The sequence below is a fragment of the Misgurnus anguillicaudatus genome, chromosome 13, assembly GCF_027580225.2.
Source record: "Misgurnus anguillicaudatus chromosome 13, ASM2758022v2, whole genome shotgun sequence".
Lineage (NCBI taxonomy): Eukaryota > Metazoa > Chordata > Actinopteri > Cypriniformes > Cobitidae > Misgurnus > Misgurnus anguillicaudatus.
In genome coordinates this window covers 6,750,576-6,776,187 of record NC_073349.2, presented here as the reverse complement: position 1 = coordinate 6,776,187, position 25,612 = coordinate 6,750,576, and the positions used below count along the sequence as shown (strand labels likewise).

Sequence of the window (25,612 nt, the reverse complement as noted above, 5' to 3'; positions counted from 1 at the left end):
CTTATCAGAGATGAACAGCAGCACAGACATATCAAAGGATTTTTTTATCACCTTTCTCACACACAAGGGCCCTCATGGGACTGAGGGCGAGCTCTGCGATAAAGATCTGTGTAAATGCCATAAAATCAATCCAACGTTTTACGAGAGAATCAAAAGGGAGCGTGCGCAGCCTGCTTCCGCGCGGGTCAGAGTTTATAGTCATGATGAATACACACTGTGGAAGACGAGGTCACCGACAGTTTGGGTTTCAAAGAGGAAGTTAAGTCCCAAAGTTTTCCATTTAAAGATCCACCTAGAATCAGAAATTATTTAGCCCTGGAAATGTTTCCATCATGCTATGAAATCGATATTGTAGGAAACTGTGTAGCAAATAATGTGACACAGATCTTAGGGTGCTTAAACTGAGGATATTTTCACTTAGAGAATTAGATCCTATAGATATATAAAACGTGTTTTCTATACCAAGACAATCAATGTATAAATGTGTGTTCATCTTTGCCATGTTATATTCATTTAGTTGACTTGTTGTACACACTGATTAAAAAAATAAACATTAATGGCATTAATAAAAACACTTACTTTGTCATATTAAGATCACTGTCATTGCTGCGGTTATACTTGACGTTGTCGCTTAACATTTTTCACAGCGATCAGCTGTAAAAATTTTTGGTCCTGCTCGATTTTCGTTGACTTTGAGTAAAATTATGGAAAGTTTTCATAAGATCCCCTGGGGTCAATGTGTTAGCATGATGCTGTCTGGAGAACAAGCAACCGTCTCCCGGGTGCCTCTTGCATAAATTATTAGATGGCTTACGTTTCTTTCCCGTCACAGAAAAACATCACAGGTTTATCAATGCCATTAAAGTATTATTTTGTTTTTGTTTGTTTGTTGATCACGAAGTACAAAGTAGATTCTAGGATTCCGTGTACTCAACGCGCCGCCATTATTAGTTTATATTGCGTGGAATGGTGCGCTGTAATTTGTGGAGCGGATTTATTGCATTCTGTAGAAAAGGAGGAGTGGCGTTCATCGCGTTTTGGGAAAAAAGGGAGAAAAGATGACAGAATAGCACGGCGGATATTGGATTTTGCGTAAAATTAAGAATTTACTTTTAAATACTGACCTGATATAATACTGATTCTGACAGGAACTCATTTTTTTCAAAAATGGCGTTTATCGCGTTTTGGAACCAAACTCTTCATATAGACTGTATATGGTTAAGGCTGCACTCATAATGAATAAAGCTCACAGAACCATTTTTTTTCTGTATGGTTCTATAAAGGACTCTTAACACAAATGGGTCTTTGTAATGGAAATTGGCACTTAACTTTTTATGGTTCTTTAGACCACACCTTTTTCAGGCCAATGACCCCTTAATGGATAGGAGGAGGAGCAGGGACCCCCACGTAACAAATAAAAAAATAGATTTAAATACTACTTATAGATGTTTAAATACCCATTTTTGGCATATACATAACATTTTAATTTAACTAAATAGATTTGGGAACGTTATGCTCGTCAGCTTAGTGTATACTGTAAAAAAAATCTGTTTACGGTACTGAACTGTTTTTTAAAATTACAGTTTCTTGCCGTAAATGGTTGCATGAGTGGTGGGCGTGGGGGAGGAACTGCACTGAAATTAGTGCAATAGTATTGGCCTACTAATGCAGTTTTGTTTAATTGCTAATGTTATTTTTAGAAAAAAATTGCATTTAAACAATACTTGGTTAGTGTAGGGTTAGGGGCTTTTAAAAATCTTCTTAAACTATTACTAATTTGATGGGTAAAAAATGGTTAGGGTTTAAGTGATTTGGGATTTCTTTGATTAAAACCTTAATCCATGATTACATCTTACTTTGTGAAATCATGGCGACCTGAATGACGGGGGGTTGGGGGGTGCTTAGCTAGGGGACCCCCATAGGCTTTGACATAATTCAAACACTGGCTAAAACCAATTATATTTTCCCCGATCTGAGAATACTTCAGTGCAAATAGTTTAGGAATGCAGTAATGCAACACATTTGTACAGGTTAATAATGATGTCATATATGTGACCCTGCCTGGGAAATCCAGGCCAAGTTTCATAATACACTCAAATAATAAGACTAGAAGCATCAAACTTTAGTTTCACTTATTGATTTTGCCTTGATTTCGATCTTTGACATGACTTTACTCAATAAATTTACAAAACATGTACAAAAACGCTTATATAGTAATATATTCAAGGTTTGAGAGTAGCACAGTATACATTAGGAGTCCTACACAGTCTTAATTTTACCTCCCTACAATTCTCTCTGTAACTCAGCTGTGATTACTTCTCAATAAATAAAAAAATAAAAATAAGACTAGCGTGATTAAAGTTTTACGGTATATTGGCCCCCAATGAGGCATCTAACAGAAGACAGATGGTTTTCAGGGGGAAATAACACTAACCAGCCTACCCAAGGTTCTTTGCCTCTGACTCGTGCTGCTTGCTGTCAACACAGCCTTCAGTGCTCCTAACGGCCGGTCTCCACCTTCCCCAACACAATTTTTGCCACGCAGTCGATTCTTGTAAACTGCTCTTAATAAACATGCGGTTGCTGCTTTACGAGGTTGCAACTGATGCTAAAAATGAACTGGGGCAGCAACAATGGAGCTGTTAGGTTGTAATTAGGTTGTGATTAGGTTGTAATTACGCTTTTTACAACCACATGTGACCTAACACTTAATTTCAACAAACATCTGTGGTGAATGTATTTTTTGTGCAATTTGGATACACACTGATATCTGCTAAACACTGCAGCAAGTAAACATGTAACTTTTGCAACCAGCAAATTACCTTTTTTTGTGTTTAATTTTTTTTTTAAGTTTGGTATTGAACCCCATGTTTCTTATCTTGTTGCCACCAAAAGTGTGTTTTTCTGAATCACACCTTCCCTAATCTAACCATTCAGTGATATTTTTTTTGAAGTTTAGTGAAGTGTTGAGGGCAGTTTGTGCAAAGACCAAAGAGCTGGCACAAGTTATTAAAAGTTCAAAGAGGTTCTGTTTAACTTAGATATCAGTGTGGCTTTGTAACTCTTGACAAATATACCCAAAGCACGGTTTTATTGCTTGCTTGTTGTTCTTTCATCAACAGAGTTCTTATTTAAGTATTAACTCTTTCTCAGATGTTTGTCTTTAACATTAATTCCACTGGAAAAGTTCAAATAGAAACAAACCAGAGCTATGAAATGCATGTGGAGAGCATAGCTCACATAACTTGATCTTTGATGGATTTGAAGAAAAACTTCAAGTTTAGTCAATTTAGATTTTTTCTTCATACTCATTTTTAACTAAATGTTCAAGCATAGGGATAAGCTCATCATTGCACACATTTCCAGAAGGAATAGGCAAGATATTAAGTGGCTTAGGAAACACAGTATCACGGCCATCTATGCCTGTAATGCGAGGAAATATATAAAGCAGAACGCTCTGGTCTTTAGATACATAACTGAATTATTACTAGGGATAAAAGTTGACCGCAGAGCTGGCTAGGGCTTTCTGCAGAACAGCTTGCTGTGGTACGTGCATGAAACCTCATCCGACACGCATGTGAAACCATCATGGGCCTGTTTACATGGGGAGAACCGCTAAGCTCGGCACCCTCCAAATCTCACACTTGCATTTTTGCTTTCCTTAGATGCCCCCTCTTCATTTTCTTTTTTTTGTCACTCCCCACAAAACAAATGTTTGTGAGAGTTTGACGGCACATGGCCTTTCCAGATATATAGTCTATGAAGGGAAGTGTGGTCTGGCACACAACTTAAATTGATAGCCATGAAAAACCTCAGAGACTATATGACATCTCAATGTTGATGAGGATGTGTGTGTAAAGGTACGTGTTTAATATAATAATAAAATATTTAATTACACAGTATTGTGTTAAGACACAATCTGAAAATACAGAAAATATGTACACAAAATGTAAAAAAATGGGTTAAAGTCAGTATTTAGTGGGAACTCTCTTGGCCCTTAGCACATCTTGCCATCTGAGGTCATTAGATTAGAATTAGAAAATTTGAGTTTATTTTTTTTTAGATAAAAAAGGTCACCTAATATAGCAATTTCTCAAGACGATCTCAGTTTCAGGTCTAAATACCCTATAGATTATTTATTATACCATGTTGAAAAGGCAAAATTTGGGGTGTACATTGTCTCTTTAAAGGGGCTGTATGTAAGATTGACCTAAACTTGGTATCGCAGTCTAAATTTGAACCATTAGAGACGGTTTACCCCCCCCAGGTTGCCTTACGCTGTAGAGGCGTCAAAATCGTGTCTACCGCATCTAGTTTGCCGCTTGAACATTTTAATGCATTCGCGTGCCTAGAGCGAAGTAGACACGCAGAAAAACCAAGCATTTGACACGCATTTGACTGTGTAGTGTAGGATAATATCATAAAAAATCTAGACTTTCTAAGCACACGTGCTAAACTGTTTGCTTTAAATGCTTATATCTTCTGTATGCAAATGTTGATTCTTACCAAAATGCCTTTTTGCATAGTTATGTTTGACAAATGAAAACGTCTCGGGTTACGTATGTAACTGTTGTTCCCTGAGAAGGGAACGAGATGCTGCTTCTCCCTTGCCATACTTCCTGCGTCCGTGTAACGCCGTCTTTAGCAATATTTCAGATAGCGATATACTTCCTGGCTCCCGCGTCACCCTGTCTTTGTTGTTAAGCCTCACCATTGGTTGAATTTGACATACACATTCAACGTACTTACCCCTGGATACGTCCCCAAAGTGTCACCTCAGCGACGCAGCGTGAGTTCTCTCGAAAGGGAACTGTAACAATGTATCTTAAAGGCGGAGTCCACGATGTTTGAAAAACGCGTTGGAAAAGGAGACGGGCCGACTACCAAAACACACTTATAGCCAATCAAATCAAATCAAATGCCGGGTTGCGTATGTGTGGGGCGGGTCTATCAACAGAAGGTCCAGATTCTATTGGGGTAGGGGCGTGTTTGTTTGGGTGATTTCAAATATCAACATTGGCTTTCAAACATCGTGGACTCCGCCTTTAAAAGGTAACACGATGTTGCTCTCACTTGAAATGTGTCCCCACATTTAGTCCTTGAATTTGAGGGTATTGGGCCTCGAAAGTCCTTAAAAGGTCCTTGAATTTGAAGTTAAAGGAACAGTATGTAGGATTGTGGCCAAAACTGGTATTGCAATCACAAAACTTGTGGCTAAAACTTGTACTGCAATCACACAACTGGTGGCCAATACACAAAATGACAACATAAACATCAGTTGAGGGCTGCAACTCCACTTTTTAAATGACAATATTCTGTCCGGACCACTGTTGTGAGTGATATAAGTATTTGAAATGAAAATGATTTCTTAATTTCTAGTGACATATCAGGGCCATTTTATGATTAATTGATATAAATTTCTTACATACTGTTCCTTTAACTAAGGTGTGGGAACCCAGATCATGTGACTCAAAAGTGAAATGTGTATTTACAACTTACCAGGTTGCCCAATGTCCTCACTGACACTCTTCCAAGCGAGGTCCTTTTTATTCCTGTCTCTATAGAAATAAGAACTTGTGTCGTATAGCTCCAGGTGACTGCTCACAGACAATATCAAGCGTTTCTCCGTGTTGAATGAGTGACTCCGGGCGGGGCTGCCACCACAGCAGCAAGCAGGCTCCTGATTGGTTAACGCGACGTGAAAATCCACCAAAAGTCAAACTTTTCAACTCGGGCGCCAGCTGCAAATTCGCGTCAAACGGAAAATGCACAAAAAAACCTAAAGACGCACGAATAAAGCTGAATCGCGTCTACCGCTCCAAACGCCTCATTCCCGCCCGACCTCATTGGTTGCATCCACCGAAGGTCGCATTTATGGTCTATTGTGGTCTCATTTAAGCAACCGTGATAACTGGCAACCGAGCTGTGTATACTTGTATATAACTGGCTCTAGCATTGTGAAGTTATCATGCTTCATACATATCTGTGAAAATATTATAATGTTTTTTAAATATGTTGTACAGTCAAAAATCTACTTACAGCTCCTTTAAATGCAAATAAGCTGCTGCTTCCCTTCCTGTTTTTAACAAAACAATCGCATTACTTCATTGTTTATAATAATGGTGCGGTAATGGATTTTGTAAAGAAGATTTAAAATAGAAATAATGACCTAACTCTGACGTTTGGCTGGTTGTGGGCGGGACCTGCGCAGTGTGACCTCAGTTTGCTCAGAAAACACCAGCACGGGGATTTAAATAAAAGGAGTGGACAGATTTGTATCGTTACAGGGTGGTTGTGTACACACACAGGCAACACCCAGTTGTGTTCAAACAACATATAAAAGTGAATTTTTAATAATAGGTGACCTTTAAGAGAACCTGGATGTTCGAGCTATTGTTCAAGTGTAAGAGGAGATCCCAATAAATACATTTTACTTATAATTTGATTCTGTTTTTAATATGGCATACAAATATACTCTAATAAAGAGACTTTTACTGCATAGCTACTTTTAAATGGCAGTTTAAATAAAAATATGTTTTCTTTCATGGCTTGGCTTGCGATACCCATTGGCGTGGATCTGTCCGACCAGGTATAAACCCAATTCTGAGTTCTAAGTATTTTCTGGGCTCATGTCACCGTTATTGTGCCTTTGTACACTGCGGTTGTTCTTACACTGGAGATGTCAAACACGTCACGTTAGCTCAGCTGACTTGCATACTAAACACTGGCTGCGTTTCTCCCAAAAAAAATCATCACACACAGGAACCCATTTGGTAATAGGGAAAGACTGAAGTTACTCAGACAGGATGAAGCAAAATCGGTCTGGCGGTACGGGTGGTCTTGTATAGCCTGTCATGAGTCTTTATGAGGCTTCAACAAACTATTCTCAAACTCTGCCACACAGGCAATAACAGGAACGGATGCTTATTAGGTGATTTGTTTGATAAACAAATTGATTAGCCCGGGATGGGTTAGCCCACAGCTGGTTGATATTTATTCTGACTCTCTTTCTCTCTCTCTTTTTTGGGAAGGTCAGAGGTATCTGCGGCAATGCTCGCATGCCGGTTTACTACTTATGCAATGGCTTTAGCATGTTACATTTTATTTCTGTAGCTAATCTGTAGCTAATTGTTCAAGTACGTTTCGCACAACCCAAATTGTAATTTGGCACCTGTGTCACATATTTTTCTTTAAATCGTAACAAAAAGCCCTTGCGCAGTGTACTTTTGCTATGGTTACTTGGTGTTTATGTGAATTTGTCATTACTGAAAGATTGTTTAAAGGCACTTTTAAAAATGTTTTCTTAAATGTGCTTTCCGCGATCCCCAATACTCCTTTTGGGAGTTTCAGCCCCATCCTCATTCCGTATGTTATTTTTATCACCTCAATAGCAACTGTATCCAACAAATTCATTCGTACTACGACATGTCTGTTGTCACGGGAGGCAAAACAAACTTAAATTGCATTTCGGATCCTGGCTTCTCTTTCGAAATCCAGTGACATGTTTGGAAAACGTACAATAAAAGTGATCTCTGTGCGAGTGGTAAACTAGGAGCAAGAGAGAGATTCAAATCCCAGATGCTGCCGCTCTTACGTCCAAGGAGATCTCTCGCTTCCCTGCCGGGTTTAGAGTGTTTTTGCTGCAAACTCCTGAGAGCGCACAGATTTGCACGCGCATCGCCTTTATGAATTCACCAGATTCTCATCGTTCTGCTAAAGTCATCAATGCGTTGGACTGCAAATGAACCAAAGCACTTCTTTTGTCTTTCCACAGGAGGCTTTCGGGCAACCACCTGAGACACATCCCTGGCTCCGCGCTTCAAGGCCTCTACAATCTCAAAGTCCTGTAAGTAACGAAAGACAGAGGTTGTGTTTCAGTCGGAAAATAATAATCAGGGTGATTCATCCCGAAACAACTTTTATAGGAGTGTCACTGCAAAATAAGAAACACAATGGCTAACAGGTGACGAGTTAGGGTTTGTGTGTGTGTACGTTTTTTTTTTTTTTTGTTATTTAAATGTAATGATTTTTTAAGTAATATTGAATATTAGATCAACAGTAAGCATTTGTACCAAATTTTTCAAGACAGAAGTCAGAATCTGCTTTTCAAAAGCAAAAAAAACGCTTCTGTTTACTTGTTTTTTAAGTAAATGGGGTACTTTTTACAGTAGCTAGTTAAGCTTGCTGTTTGATCAACTGAACCAGTTTAACACTGAGTGATTGCAGGAGAGGCTGGGAGACCAGTATGAATCAGATGAGAGCAACTTGGCCAGACTGGGAGAGAGTTAAAACAGCTTAGACTAGTTTAAGATGCACTTTTAAAAAGATTTATAAACAAAATTTTCCAATCTACTTTGTACCCATGCAAAATGTCACCCAGCTAACAATGTTACGTTATAAAAACATTCCCGTAATGTCTTACGAAAGTTTGGAAAACATTTATTTTTTAACGTTCGCGTCCAGTTTTTTAGATGTGGTATTAACGTTAATGTTTGGTTATAAGAACGTTATTCAAAACGTTTTTAGAAAGGTTAAGTCTGTTGTTTTATTAATGTTCTAATAACGTTTTTAATGTTACCATTTTAAGAATGTTACATTAAATACACAATAGTAACTTTTTCAATGCTAGGGTGTGTAGAACTTTCTGCTAACAATGCAATTTTAACGTTTTTAATGTTACTGTTTTAAGAACGTTACATTACATAAACCATAGAAACTTTATCAATGCTAGTGTGTGTAGAACTTTATGCTAACAATGCAATTATAATGTTTTAATGTTACCATTTTAAGAATGTTACATTAAATACACAATAGTAACATTTTCAATGCTAGGGTGTGTAGAACGTTCTGCTAACAATGCAATTATAACGTTTTTAATGTTACCGTTTTAAGAACGCTACATTACATACACCACAGTAACGTTTTCAATGCTAGGGTGTGTAGAACTTTCTGCTAACAATGCAATTATAACGTTTTTAATGTTACCGTTTTAAGAACGTTACATTAAATACACAATAGTAAAGTTTTCAATGCTAGGGTGTGTAGAACGTTCTGCTAACAATTCAATTATAACGTTTTTTAATGTTATCATTTTAAGAATGTTACATTAAATACACAATAGTAACGTTTTTAATGCTAGGATGTGTAGAACGTTCTGCTAACTGTGCATTTATAACGTTTTTAATGTTACCATTTTAAGAATGTTACATTAAATACACAATGGTAACGTTTTCAATGCTAGGATGTGTAGAACGTTCTGCTAACAATGCAATTAACGTTTTTAATGTTACTGTTTTAAGAATGTTACATTACATACACAATAGTAACGTTTTCAATGCTAGGATGTGTAGAACGTTCTGCTAACAATGCAATTAACGTTTTTAATGTTACTGTTTTAAGAATGTTACATTACATACACAATAGTAACGTTTTCAATGCTAGGTTGTGTAGGACGTTCCACTAACAATACAATAATAACGTTTCTAATGCTAACGTTTTAAGGACATTTATTAATTGCAGATAACGTTAGGGAAACGTTCTACTATTGTTATTCAAAGACCGTTTTTGGATAACTTTAGGAGAACCATTAGAGAACGTTAACCAAAGTTACGGGAACGTTCCCTGTTAGCTGGCAGCCTGATCTCATCAAATTCAATTAGGTTGAATTAGAAACCTAGAATTAGAAAAAAGCAATATCAAAGCCCCCAACTTAAGCAGATCATGCTAAAATATATAAATAAGACCATAGAAATTTAAGTCTTGTTGCTTCAAAACTTCAAGTTTTGCTTTTAAGTCAAGACTTTTCTCACAAAAACTTGGTACTTCCATGCAAATGTTAACTTTACCATAAAAATTGCTTTTATAAAAATGTTTAACCATATTGATGTCTGAGAGGTACATTTTTAGTGGTTTAAATACACATGTGAGGTCTCTCTTTTAAAAATTTTCCATTGCAAAGTTTTTAAAGCGACACCGTGTAATTTTTCAACCTTCATAATAAATTTTTAAGACCCTTGTGATAGTACACCGACTTTAAATAGGTTGAATGACATGTCTACCATAGCCTGACAGGGTCTGTATCGCTTTTACTCGTACTTTAAAACTTAAGGTTTCTGGTAGTAACCAGAGCACAAAAAAACTACAAAATTCGACTGCTTTACGGCATACGTCACTTCCTCAACTCAATTTGTTTTTAACATGAATTTTACTGGAGGCTACTTAACGAGTGTAGAGAGCAACTTCTATTGTGTGACTCTTTGGCACTGTGTTGGTGTCACGGACCTATGACACGGGCGACCTGGGTTCAATTTCCCTTTAAGGCAATTTTTTTATATAAACTCACGATCTTGATTCATACATAAATGCGATCTTCTTTATAAATGACGGCGATTATCTTCCATATAGTTCCCTGTATTCAGATGTTGCATTCACGTGTTCACATATTTACCTTTCTTTCACTGTCTATGGTATTTACATTACAATCCAGGATGCTATAGCAGTCAAACTTGCTCAAACTCACACAGTGTAAAACCAAACCCTATTCATTCACCAATCAGATCCGAGCGTTTCTCTCTTCCTCATTTGCTGCGTTCCGCTGTCACTCGCGTGACGTATTACAAAGCGGCAGACCTAAACACATCTGTTTACTTGGATTTGGAGCGACAATTTTCACACAAAAGAGAGGAAAAACGAGCGCCATTGCGGAAAATCCTGGTGGCAAGGGAGAGAGGGACGATGCAACAATATTTGTTTCGAAAAAGGCAAGGAAATACTTCTGGTCGTTTCTCAATTGGAAGGCTGCAGCCTCCGGAGGTCAATATGGAGGCTGAATACGTCATCAAGCCTGGGTTATTAAGGTAAACTGAGCATTACATTCACAAGTCATAAGCATACTGCAACAATTTACGATTAACTAAGTATACTAGTCAACTTTATAATTGTTAATATTCTGATAATAAGACAGTCTTGATGACGTATGTGTCACGTTCGGTTTAACACCGGATAGTGAAAACAAAAGGAGAACCCAAACGCAGACCAGATGTAAGAAAATAACTATGTATTTTAATCAGACGGAACAAAACAAACCCACGTGGGGGTAAAACAGAACATGAAATAATAACACTGTGGTGGAACACAAAGTAGAACACGAGAATGACTGGAACAGATCACTGAGTCCATAACACTGAGTTTACAACAACGCACGCACACCACACAAAGAACACGAGGGCCTTAAATAGACAGCACATCAATGGGGAACAGGTGAACATAATTAATCACTTAAGACACGATTACATAAGGGAGTAGGGTAAAAGTTACAAGACACTGGGAACACGTGTCACACATACATGATGTGAAAACACACGTGTTCCCACATAAACAATGCTGCCATAATCTTGCCAACATCCGACCTGGACTATAACCAAAGTCAGGCAAGACCATGACAGCCACAAAACACTGGGAACACGTGTTACACAGACATGATGTGAAACACACGTGTTCCCACGTACACACAATGCTGCCATGGTCTTGCCCTCTAACACAGACCTGAACCTATACTAAGGTCTGGCAAGATCACGACAGCAACAAGACACCGGGAACATGTGGAAGCCACACACAGAATGTGATTCCACATGTCCCCACACAGAACACGATACTGCCACGGTCCTGTCAGATGCACTCAGACCTGCATCTAGCACAGATGTCTGACAAGACCGTGACAGTACCCCCCTCTTTAAAGACGGATACAAGACGTCACAAACAAAAACAAACAAAAACATTAAACACGAGGAACGAAAGACTGCACAACAGAAGACAACCACGACAACATAACAATAAACAACAATGGGAGACAAACATATGTGACAAATGGGTTAGGGTGGTGTAACAAAAACAATACATGATGAAGGGGAGGTGGGGAAAAAACCGGGGGAACTAAATGTCCAAAGTTAGGAATATAATTCCCAGAGTTCTGTTGCCTTGATGATGCGTGACATAGTCCGGGTTGCGCCTGCGACTGCGCAGGCGGCTGCACCGGCGGGTGACGTGTCTCCGGCTGCACCGGCGGGTGACGTGTCTCCGGCTGCACCGGCGGATGACGTGTCTCCGGCTGCACCGGCGGGTGATCCGGAGCGTCTTTCGTCCTTCTCCTCCTCCGTCTGGATGCGGAGGATGCGGGACGGAGATCAAGCGCAGGAGTGGGTGAGGTCAGCGAAGAAAAGGTCTCCAGCACCGGAGGGACGGGAGTCGACCTCCCCAGTCTGACAGCCCCGGTCCTGATGCCTCTCGGGTTGGATGAGGAAACGATGGATACGACCGTCTCGGCCGATCTCGGTGGTTGCTGTCGGCGGTCGAGACGGTCAACCAAGTCCCAATACGGCAGATGAAGAAGCTCCGCTCGCTCCCGAATCGGCGGAGGGTCGTTCATCCCGGCCACCAGGTAAGCGCTGGCAAGAACCTCTGGGTAACAACCCTTACTGCTCTCCACCGCCAAGGCATAGTCCCGGAGTGGAAGGTCCCTCTGCGGTGGGAAGGGGCTACCCCCGGAGAGCGTCTGCGCTGCAATGGAGGACCACCACTCCGGGTCCGATGCACATTGCATAGTGATCCGCTGGGTTCAGTTTGGTGCGTGCGTTATGTCACGATCGGTTTAAACACCGGAAAAGGAAAACTAAAGATGAACCCAAACGCAGACCAGATGTAAGAAAATAACTATGTATTTTAATCAGACGGAACAAACAAACCCACGTGGGGGTAAAACAGAACATGAAATAATAACACTGTGGTGGAACACAAAGTAGAACACGAGAATGACTGGAACAGATCACTGAGTACATAACACTGAGTTTACAACAACGCACGCACACCACACAAAGAACACGAGGGCCTTAAATAGACAGCACATCAATGGGGAACAGGTGAACATAATTAATCACTTAAGACACGATTACATAAGGGAGTAGGGTAAAAGTGACAAGACACTGGGAACACGTGTCACACATACATGATGTGAAAACACACGTGTTCCCACATAAACAATGCTGCCATAATCTTGCCAACATCCAACCTTGACTATAACCAAAGTCAGGCAAGACCATGACAGCCACAAAACACTGGGAACACGTGTTACACAGACATGATGTGAAACACACGTGTTCCCACGTACACACAATGCTGCCATGGTCTTGCCCTCTAACACAGACCTGAACCTATACTAAGGTCTGGCAAGATCACGACAGCAACAAGACACCGGGAACATGTGGAAGCCACACACAGAATGTGATTCCACATGTCCCCACACAGAACACGATACTGCCACGGTCCTGTCAGATGCACTCAGACCTGCATCTAGCATAGATGTCTGACAAGACCGTGACAGTATGCAGCTTAGAAATACAACATCCGGAGGCTGCAACCTTCAGATTGAGAAATGGCTTCTGCCACGAGTTCCTCATCACAAAGTTGTAACATGACTGCGTTTCTCCCTGATGTCTCAAAATGTTGATCTTTTAGCATTTTAAATGTTTAGTTTTTAGTTTAGTTTTAAGGTTGGCCAGCTCTTTTCCTTTGCGACAGTGCTGCGGCGCTTGTGGCCTCTAGGGGCGCTAGGCGTGAAAAATACATGTCTAGGGCCCCCTAGTGGCCAAAAAGTTCCGCGGTGTGCCTTTAAGCTTGTGATGTCCATAATAGAGAAATATCACAACCATAAATGCACACACAAAAAATGTAATAAAATAAATATTTAAGTTCTTTGAAGAGCCATCCTTTCTCCATTTATTGGTTAACCCTAATAAGTCCCTTGGGGTCAATTCTACTCCCAAGCCACTTTTCTTTAGTTTAAAAACATGGTTCCCTTCATCTCAGTGGAAAAAGATTTTGTGACTTTTCCAGATTATCTGTCAAGATTCATATAAAAAAGAGGTGTAAAAAATTCACCAAAAGAGGCCCTTTGGGGGTAAAAATGACCCCAATTGAAATTTTTAATTTTAATTTTTAATTTTAATTCACAGTATTCCTTCAATGTATGCAGTATACCAAAAACTTGTCATTTTTCATTAAATAACGCATGCACATGTAAATAAGAAGATATGCACATATCTAAAATAGAAAACACGTGTATAGACTGATATTTTTGATGTCTGGACTGTGTCTTTAGAGGTTTAGAAAAATCTAAACAGATGGTTCAATATTTCGGTAATAAATAAATTTATTTAAGTTTTGACTGAAAATCCATTATTCTGGAATTGATTTTTTGATAAAGCTTAACCTGTATTGAACTTGTAAAATTCCTTTAGAGTCGTTTGATGGAAAGGCAAATGTATCTGTCTCATTTCCACTGTCAGAGCCCTGGATTGCCCTCATTCACGTCAACAATTCGGCCAAAAATTTCCACACCCTATTCCATCCACCCTGCTGTGCTGTCCTGAAGGCAGAATTTGCCCTGTATTGCTATTCAATCATCCACTTACATAAACTTTTTGATTACATACCTCAGGAAATTGTCCTGCCAAATCAAATCATTTCAACGCCCCACAAATTGGAATTGTCTCTTTAAATAACCTAAATAGTCTCATTTGTGTCTAAATCAAGTGGCGTGATATTTTCAAAAATTATACTTTTGAAAAGTTTGATTTGACTGTTCATTTGTCTAGATTTAAAGTGCTTGATGAGCCAGACGGTTTTGAATCCTATCCAACATGACCGTTAAAGCAAAGAAAATGTTTTTGACAAATGTTTGTTGTCAGAAATCCTATTTATGTGGTCGGTGCAGACAGAGACCGGGTTGGGTGTAACAATAGTTAAAAGTCTTTCTCTCTCTGTTTTCTGTATGCTGTTGTACTGCTAACCAACCTTTTAACCACTAAACTTGTCAGAGGCACGAGTAGCTGACGGCCCAGTGTTTGTTTAAAGGTTAAAACAGAATGTTAAAAAATAATGGCAATTTCAAACAGGTATAGAAATTTTACGATTCTGATTTCTTCTTTTGGTTGACCCAATATACTGTACTGTAACCACAAATCAGGATGCGTGAACAAACTAATTCTGGTGTTAACACAATTAAGGAAAATCAACCTACATGTTGAATATTTGTTACATAAATATTCATTAAATGTACTCCTATTTCTATCCGAGAAACAAACTCGGGGGCCCTCTAGTGGCTCATGGCTCCAAGCAGTTGCCTGCCATGCCTGTTGACAAGGTGCGCCTCTGAAAATAAGCATTATTTGTATACACATGATGCTACCGAGCCCCTAAGGTGACATTGGTATAAAAAATGCAAAGTTTAGGTTCATGTGCTCACCTGAAACTTGTGCTCATGCGAAACATTCATGTGCAGAATTTTTAAGTTAAGTTTCGCGTGCTCACGTGAAACTTTCGCGCGCGCACGTGAAAGCAAAAGTTTTATGTGAGCACGCAATAGTTTCACGTGAGAAGGCGATAGTTTCACGTGAGCATGTGATAGTTTTATGTGCGCATGCAAAACTAAACTTTATTTAATTTTTGCTAGAGCCCGACCGATATGCGTTTTTTCGGGCCGATGCCGATACAGATATTAGGGAGTAAAAAAAGACCGATAACGATATATCGGCCGATATTCTTTATGTGTACATTATAGTTCAGTATATACTACAGTATGTTATACTAAAGTACTGTACATAGAATACACTATATACTTTAACATAATATACTATGAATAAATACAATGCAATGCAATGATCACTCACAAATGTGGTGATCACTCACAAATGTGGTGATCCAACACTTATATTGATGTGACAAAGATATGTACTATAGGCAAGAAGTTAACAATAAACTTTATTATCCAAAATTAGTTGGATATCAGTGCACTAAACAGTAAACTTGACTTATTATAAATAACTTTAAAACACAAAGAGAACAAAATACATAAAACTTGCATCATTTGCAGTTTTGACGAGAATAACGTTATAAAGAGAAACTTATGAAGTCATTGATTATTAGCTTTACAGTAAGTTGTGTACTTCACAAATTAGTTAGCCTCTCACAGTTACGAAGAAGACAATGCTTGACGGAGCACATACTAATGTACGCTATGTTTAATGTTGTGCTTGTGCACAACGTTTTTATAACACAAACCCAGGGTTCCGTGCAAACTTTAGACTTTAATAAAACTAATGCGTCTTCGCTCCGCCTCTTTTATTTAGCAAGGGTGTAGAGTTGCGCGAGCTTATTGAATCAATTGCTCTGAAATGAGCGTGTTAACTAACAACACAAGCAGCAGTAATCTCATATAGTGTTATATAAGTGCACGGCTGCGCGTAGTTTAAATGTGTCATTTCTCCGTCTCGCGTCATTTCTCCCGCTTGCGTTTTAACTCGCAAGTCGACAAAGAGACGGATTAAAAACACCAAATGTAAGCGGGAATGCGTCTCTCTTGTCCATTTATAATCCAATCGACCAAAGCGCGTCTTAATACCAGGTGTAAAAATGTTGTGAAGAAGACACTGCGTGACTGCAGCCACCTGAACTGAGAGACTGACTGAACTGAAGTGAAGGGGGTGGGGGATTGGATGGTGTCACTACAGTGAGTGATCTGGGTCGCCATTAGCAACCAGTATGGCGCACTCTGCTGGACAAACAAGTACTTACATCTTTCAAATGCATTTAATGTGTTCTGTAACAAACGTTCATATCGGCGCATATCTGCGGCTTATACGCCGATACAGATATATCTGCGACATGCTCATATCGGCCGATAAAATCGGCAAAACGATAAATCGGTCGGGCTCTAATTTTTGCCCCATGTCCTCTTGGGGGCTCCGTATGATGCATACTAATACATAACATTTTAAATGTAACGATTTTTTTTTAATGGGGAACCTTCATTTTAATGAAGTTTCTTTTATTGTTTCTATTATTATTATTATTATTATTATTATTATTATTATTATTATTATTATTAATAATTTCATTTAAAAATATATATATTTTTTAAGTTACGCAATATTTGGAGGACCCCCTGTTGAAGACCCATGACTAAGGTTGTGATGGGATAAACCTTTACACTTATTATAGTATTTTCCAATCATTTTACAAAGTTTACCTTGCATTTAATTCAATGAGCCAGTTACACTTATAAAATTTAAGGTGCTTCACAATGCCATAGAAAAACCTTTTTTTTTTTTTGCTAAATGGTTTCATAAAGAACCTTCATCATATGAAAAAAGTTCTGTATCACAAAAGGTTCTTTGTAGTGAAATAAAGTTTTTTTAAATCAGGGGTTTTCAGACTGGGGTCCAAGGACCCCCGGGTTCCCCCTAAAGGTTCCAAGGCGTCCCCTAGAAAATTTCAATAGAAAAAAGACCAGCAAAAATTGTCTATGTAGCCAGTTATTTAAAGGGGACATATCATGACTTATTTCATGTTTAAGTGCTATAATTGGGTCCCCAGTGTTTCTATCAACCTAGAAAATGTAAAAAAAGATCAACCCAATAACTTAGTTTTGGTAAACCATTCTTTGCAAGCATGTGAAAAATAGGTAATTTAAATTTGGCTCCCCTTGTGATGTCAGAAGGGGATAATACCGCCCCTTAATCTGCACTATCCAACCACAACAATGCCATTTAGTGCAGAGATCAACTCATTTGCAAGGACACACACAAAACGGCACATAATTGACACCTACAAAATGTTAATTTAACATGTTATAATAAATTATCTATGGGGTATTTTGAGCTAAAACTTCACAAATGTACTCCGGGGACAGAAAATATTTATTTTACATCTTAAAAAGTATTTGGAATGTCCATTTTAAGTTTATAAACAATTTGCTGTCTTTATGACAATTATAATTTCTCTGTTTTTTATCAAAAATATTTTAGGAAAAGGTCTCTCTCTAAAGGGGTTTGTGGGAGTCCCTGTCATCAAAAAGTTTGAAAACCCCTGCTTTAGATTATAAAAATGTATGAAATAAATGTTTTTCCTAAGAAGATTTGACTAAATGGTTCTTTGAGGAACCAAAAATGTTTTAAAAGTGTGCTTTTATATTTCAATGTCTTAACCAAGGCTCAAAGGTGCAAGAAAAACATGATCTCACATCAAGAGAAATTGTTATTTAAAATATGCCAATCCCACTCAACAATAAAACTTCGGGAAGATGAATAAATACTTTGTTGCGTTCAAATGACTGAAGAATTACAACATCATGTCTGCTGGACATCTAAAGTCTAAGTTCACAGCAGCTGTGGTGGCACCATGATTTCCTCGATAAGGAAATCCTGTCCACAAAGGCATACTTATTCTCCCAGACACAGGCAATTCTCTGCTGCTTGGTCAAATGTCAGGACTTTCATTTGATTGGACATGATAAAGCTGTCTGCCCTGTAATTAAAGCCCAGCATCTATGACTGCATGCTCTCACATTGGAATAATTTGTTTTGTTCAAAGAGCTCAGCATCATTGTTTCACCGCTTCCTTCTCCTTTTGCTCCCTTATTTTACCAGTCCTTCGAGAATGACATCAATGGCCCACCCAAGCAGTTTCTTTCCCAGTCTTTTAAGTTTTTTACCCCTTGCATGTTCTGATTTTGTCCATTGAAAGTGCACCACAAAGTCATACGTCCTGACTGATTGATCTCAGGTAACCGCATTGGTAACATGGTCCACTCTTGTCTTTGTATGGCAGCTATAACCATCCTGACAAGCTTTTTTAGCCAATTGGTTTGTGTACTTTTCTTCGCCAAAAAAAAGGTTCACAAAAAAGCATCACACAAACTGGAATTTCATGAACACAGACAAGCATTGTTATATTATATTATTTAGAACACAACTAATCGTTGTCATTGATGATGTCTTTGCAGGATGTTGCAGAATAACCAGTTAGAGAGACTGCCTGGTGAAGATCATTGGGAATTACCCAATTTACTTTCTCTGTAAGTATCACATATGATCTCAAACAAATGTGGGCTGTTATAGATTATATAGAATATTGGTGTATATTTAAGCAACACTGGATAGGACTGCATGCCAAGAGTAGACCTCCTTGTTATGACCATGAAACAGACTGTCTGGATTCAAAGATTGCTTTCGAGCTATAGAAGTTGGCACCTGAAATCTACAATTTGCTTCTACTCTTTGATCTGTCACATTATATTGCATTTTAACATAACTGAATGCTACTTTTACATATCTGTTCTGTAGTCAGACATAAAAGAGTAGGCTATAAAATAGTGACTAAACCCGACCATAAAACACCTTGTGTTTAATCCAACCAGCTGTTAACCGCTGCTAAAATCCTGAGTTATCTCATTTTGGAACTAAACTCTTCATGTACAAAAATGATATTCCAGAAGTCAGACAAGATGCTTCAGGAAGGTAGACTGTGACTATGTCACATTTAATATCAGAACAGTCAATGAGAGGAACCTTCACAGGCCTGTTGGAGCATCTGGAACCTATGAGGAACCCGCAAGACACTGCGTTCTGGCTATTGAGCAACCACGGGGAGATTCAATGAGCTGTGAAGAGCCCAATTTTCCATCAGTTGCTCTTCCCTAAAGTCCAAACTTCATTCCGAAACGTGCCCTCTTCCTAACTGGTTCCCCATGAAAAGGTCAGAATCTAAATATCGTCTGGGATTTCGTCTGGCCTTGTCCATCTGCTCCGCTCAATTATTTCAGTTTCCTGATGCCAGTCAGCATCCTGGAGTGGAGCCACAAACCCTGCTTTTTCCAAATGAATAATTTCATGTAAATATCCATGTGCTCATTTCCGTCTACCTTCACGAGGATGTTTTCATTAGAGTCATGGCATACAGATTTAATTCCTTTACCACCAACAGAGTTTTCCGCATGGAAGACGCGCTTGCTTCCAGAAGAGGCTCCAGACGCACACAGACTGTGTGCATGCCCACCCTGTATCGAGGCAGAGCTCTGGCATACATCCAACTAACTTGCGCTCACTTTCAATTTTCCATAACAAAGAAAATGCAGGGATTCAGCTAGGTGCTCTATCCTGGGTTCCCACAACAGTGCAAAGACATTTATATCTCAACAAACATGTAATTTAGGGTAATGATAAGATGGGGATCGGTTAACCACTGGGGGGTGTACGTTTTGAAGTCCATTGGCGCCCAATGTAGACAGAAAGAAGATGAGTTGAGGCAGGACAGACGACTAGGGATAAAACTCATCTTTGTTTCTACATGAGAGTTTGGGACTGTAGGCTATACTGGCTATGCTCAGCACAGAGCATCCTTTGATATCAAGACCACCCTCCCAGGATTAGGGAGATCTGATAAAAGCATCTATCCAGTCAAAGTTGAGCAACAAATATTGCCTTAAACAGGAGGCAATGCATTACCTCTTGATCATACACTGCGTTGCCCACCAATGAGGTACCAGGAAAAGTGACTGCAAAAGTTATTGCGTCACATGTACTTTCAAGTCTTGAGGATCTTAATGCAGGTGCTCAAGAGGTCAGTGTTTACTTTTTTCAAAACGCTTTCATATGGAGAATATGGAGGGATATTCAATTGTGCTTTGGGTTCAAGTTCCTCTGATGCTCTCCGTGAAGTACCCTGAACTAGAGGACTTGAGGGCCAAGGAGGGCAAAGGGGAAGTGAGGAGAGGCCATTGTAAAAGGAATGAGTGTGAAAGGTCACAATGGAAAAATGCAGAGGAAGTGCTTGAGGCTAACTCCACTTGCTCGTCTGCTATCATACATCATGACTCGGCTGAGCGAGGAAGTTCTGCACGCACACACCCCCCACACACATACACACTGAATCCGGGGGCAACATTCATTAGATCAAAGGCTTAACTTGTTGACATAGGGAGGACATTCATCTTGGTTGTGGAGATGTCAAGGTCTGTGAACAACCGGCTTGTGCTTCATTCTTAGATTTGTGAGAGAATTCCAAACGTCTTCTCTTTCAATTATTTCCAGCAGCCTTTGATTGTTTCTTCACAGCTTTTATCTTTAGCGCTTTGTTTAATTGCCAAAATGTTGTAGGGAAGAGCATCTCAAAGCCTCCCAGTCGACATGGTGCAACGATCACTTGGTGGCTTTAACCAAATCAACTCTCCATGCCACAAAGCTAAAAACCATTAAATTAACAATCGGTGGTATATTAAACCGTATGAGCACAGGAAGAAATAAAAGCGTAATAGCTCATTTTCAAAAACGCCTTCATGTGGTTGGATCAAGTGTGGGATCTTTGCTTTGGCGGCCTGTGTTCGCCTGTCAAGAGTGATTGCACAACTTTCTTCATCTTTGAAAAGCAAGTGTGATTAAGGAGTCAAGTTTCCAAATGTACAAATCCAAAAAGCACTAGTGTCTTATGTTCCTTTAGCTCAAGTGGTAGAGCATTGCGTGAGCAATGCAAAAAGGTTTGATGCACATACTGATTAAATGTATACCACTGTAAGTCACGTTGAAATAAAAATGTCTGCCAAATTCACAAATGTAAATAAAGGCATAGCAAGACACCTGCAGACTTCCAATGCTTCTTAAACATTCAGAGCAGCAAGCATGCCAAATTCTCATTAAACAAGTCCATGCTGGATCAAACAAATATAGCTTCATAAAACAGTCATATATATAAATCACTCTGAGAAAAACTAGAGCTCTCAGTTAGTGGTGGCAATCCACACACCGGACGAACAAAAGGTCAAATCAAAAGCGGCAATGAAATGATCCTAATTATGTTATCATCAAAACAGAAATGTTATTACCACAGACCACAGCACGGTATTATCTCTTTAGTTAGACACAATTGCTGCCTCTTTTGTGTGCTTGTTTTCATGTACCTTTGTAGGGCGTGGTAGTTCAATAGAAAAGAAGCAAATGCTAGATTTCGTGACAGTACACTGCCTAGACCAGGATTGTTGCCATCAACCAGGTCACAAATACCGCAGCTGGAGTCGTGCCATATCAGTGTTAAAAAGTTACAGGAGAACAGAAAGCGTGGGTTGGGTGGCGTATGGCCTCTTGTTGACATAGGTTCAAAAACGTCAATCAGTGATTCATCTAGATAGTAGTAGAACGCCGTAAACAAGATTCCTATGAAAGCCCAATGCCTTTCATCTTTGAATTCTCATGCATGCCTTGTAAGTGTTTATTTTTGCAAAATTTTTCCTGGTGTTTTGACAATAAATGCACATGTTCTTGGTAAAAGTTAAAGGCTTAACCTGGTGACTGGTACATAACTGTTGTAGATTGCACAAATAGCATGATCTTCAAAAGGCGTCACAGCAATAAACATGCAGATGCTTTTGTTTCTCCCGATAAACATAGGCGTCTGGATGCCAACCTGATCACGGAGGTCCCAGCAAGGACCTTTTCGGGCATGCGCTCACTGCGCCACCTCTGGCTCGATGACAATGCCCTAAAAGAGATCCCGGTGGCCGCACTCAATGATCTCTCCTCACTGCAGGCCATGACCCTCGCCCTAAACCGCATCACCCACATCCCAGACTTCGCCTTCAGGAACCTATCCAACCTAGTTGTGCTGTATGTATCTTCTCATGATGTAGCCAAGTATGACATGACCTTGACTCAACATTCTTAGAAATAAACTATTTACACCACACACTAACATATCTTTCTCAACTATAACCATTGTACATGGCAATTTGAGGGAATCAAGAACAAGACCAGAGATCGAGTGTCGAGTGTAAGTCCAGCTTTATCTTGATTCGGACTTTGCACTTCATCTCTGGTCTTGGTCTTAACTTGAGTTGGACTCGACTACAACACTAGAATGAGGACAAAAAAATAAAATAAGGAAGTGCATACTTTGCATGAAATGCATGATTTGGGTTGATAGGACACCACAAATCTAATTCTTTTTGAATTACAAAGCAGTGAAATGATCGTGAATTGAGTTATATTATCTGCAAATGATTTACATTAATTTGAATATGCACAAGTGTCATTTATGCGGTTTTCTTTGATGTTTACACATTCAGGCATCTTCATAACAACATGATCCAGACTCTCGGACAGAACAGCTTTGAGGGACTCCACAGCCTAGAGACTCTGTAAGTAATATCTTTTTTTTTTGATGGATGTTATAAGCAACATAAAATCAGTTCCTGTATTTAATGCAAACACAACATGGTCTGTTTTTTGATTTTAGCATCTTCATTGAATGCTTTGTGGATATGCTCGGACCTATAATCAATTCTAACCAAAATTACGACAAACTTAATTTGACTTTACTCATCTTAAGTGGTTCAGCCTTAGATGACTAAGAAAATCATTTCTTCGGCTATTGAGATGTCATCTTTAATTATAGGGCCATGTTTTCTGAAAACACTCTTTCCTCTTATTTAAATTGATGACTGTATGACAGGCTTTGATCAACAAGTGTCCTGTGACCTCAGTGTTTGTTGTGTGATGTTTTTAGTTATTTTTTAATACAAAAGCACTCATACGTGCAAGAGTTCTTGAATACATAAAATGAAGAAGATTCAAAGCTATTTCAGTGCCATGTATAGACAAAAATAAGCAATAAGGTACTTGATGCTAGTGCTGTATCATAAATAAGTCTCTGGAGTAGGGATGTAACAATTAAATCATGTGTCCCATTAAAAATGCCTGTCTGAAATCGATTCTGAATCGCAAGGCTACGAATCTTTGTTTCATGCATAGCTTGTGCATGTACTACGGCATTTGGTCAGTAGGAAGTCCTTATCAATCTAAAATCATTATGAGTCAGAGTTCTTTATAACGTGCATTTAAAAAAGCAACACTCATTAAATAAAAATCATGTAAAATATTCTTTATTATCATGAAAATACATGAAACAATATAAATACTCCTGTAGACATTTCCTGGAATAGCGTTTGTAATGCTGCTACTTCTGTGGCACAAAGGGAGTTTCTGCATGAGAGCGCCCCCCTGGTGTCCGGATGTGCCAGGATTTTACCGTAATTCATTCAAATTCATTCATTGAGAAAACGCGCATATGCATGATTAATCGTTACAGCCCTACTCGGGGATTAATTTATGATACAGCACAGGTATGAAGTACCTTATTGCTTTTATTACAACATGATCTCATGGCAAGGTGTGTTATTACGGAGCCCCTAAGGGGACATAGAGCAAAAATTAAATGAAGTTTAGTTTCGCGTGTGCACGTGCGAAACTAAACTTAAAAAAAAATTCTGCACATGGCTTCGCGTGAGCACATGAAACTAAACTTTAAATTTGTTTACTCCAATGTCACCTTAGGGGCTCGATATGTTATAGTCACGAAAAATGTGATAAATTTATCCGTGTCCATGGCACGAAATTCAGTTTTTTTTGTGCCTTGAGAACGAATGTCTTTTTCGTGTCACTCGCACAAATTTCTATAAATAGTTTTTCGTGTCCGTAGCACGACTTTCTTTTTCGTGTCATTTTATGAAATTTTTTCTCTTTTTTTCCTATTTTTAAATCATTGTCGCTTGGGGTTAGATTTGGGGTTTGGGTTATGTATTGGTTTCTACATGTTTTTCTTCCACTTTTAAAACTATTCTCTCGGAGTTGGGGTTTGGGTTAGGATGTCTAAAAATGTAAAAAAAAAAGTGATTCTAACCCCAACCCCAACACTGGTAGGAAAATAGAACAAAACAATGAAAAAACAATACATAAAATGAAACGAAAAAGAAAGTCGTGCAATGGACACGAAAAACTATTTAAAGAAATTTGTGCGATTGACACGAAAATGAAAAGCTGAATTTCGTGCCATGGAAACGAATATATTAATTAAAAAAAAGTGTGACTATAACACGGACTTTCCGTGAGATCAGTCTGTTTTATTACCTGGTTAATACACAATACAAAAAAAGTATATATTCATCAACACAATTTTAATGAAGTAAAATCAATAAAGCCTTTCTTCCGCTGGAAATTGTCCCTGACTGACTGTAAACAAACAATATGTTTCACATATGTTTATATTGCTACGGATGGTTGCTAAAGGTGCAGTGCAGTGATACACAGAATTGTTGCATGTGGCGTGTTTTTAAGTAAATAAACCACAGGTATTGACCAATCAGAATCAACGACCATTATACTGTTATATTATATAAGGATATATATATATATAATTATTAAATAATTATATATGCTTAAGTGTCTTAAAGTATTAGCATAGATACCCAAACATTCTTTGCTATTAACTGTAATGATCAAATGAGATGTTGATTCTGCTGTTTAAACAGAGAACTGATTTGACAATCATTGATGCTTGGAACCTGCAAAGTTACATTACATTATCAACTCTGTGCTTTATAACATTTTTAGGTGCTCAATAGTTTTTACAGGACCCATTGTACATACAAACATCTAAATGTATTATTTTCGTTAATGCCAAAAAATGTGTCTTTTTTGGTGAAGCACTTAATGTGCTTTTTTATTTATATTAGACAGACGGGAATACATTTAGAAGCATTATAATTTTATGGCTAAAGTTTTCAAATTTTATAGGCATGTAGAAATGTAAGCAAAAAATGTTAAAGATGCCCAATAAATACATGAGAAATGTATTAAAATTCAAAAAAAAAATTAAAAGGGGCCTATAAGAAGCAAAGCCAACATATAAAGTATTTGCTTATGTATGAAAGACATTACAAAGAGCACGCATGAAA

The 25,612-nt window shown here is 38.6% G+C and overlaps 1 protein-coding gene across 1 annotated transcript in view; it reads left to right on the top strand.

Moving 5' to 3' along the window:
• Positions 1 to 25,612, top strand: part of lgr6 (leucine-rich repeat containing G protein-coupled receptor 6) — a 116,068-nt gene that overhangs the window by 67,418 nt on the left and 23,038 nt on the right. The window contains exons 3-6 of the mRNA XM_055188325.2: positions 7,775 to 7,846; positions 18,836 to 18,907; positions 22,272 to 22,487; positions 22,946 to 23,017. Coding sequence (XP_055044300.2) covers positions 7,775 to 7,846; positions 18,836 to 18,907; positions 22,272 to 22,487; positions 22,946 to 23,017 — 432 coding nt within the window. The remainder of the gene's footprint in view (positions 1 to 7,774; positions 7,847 to 18,835; positions 18,908 to 22,271; positions 22,488 to 22,945; positions 23,018 to 25,612) is intronic.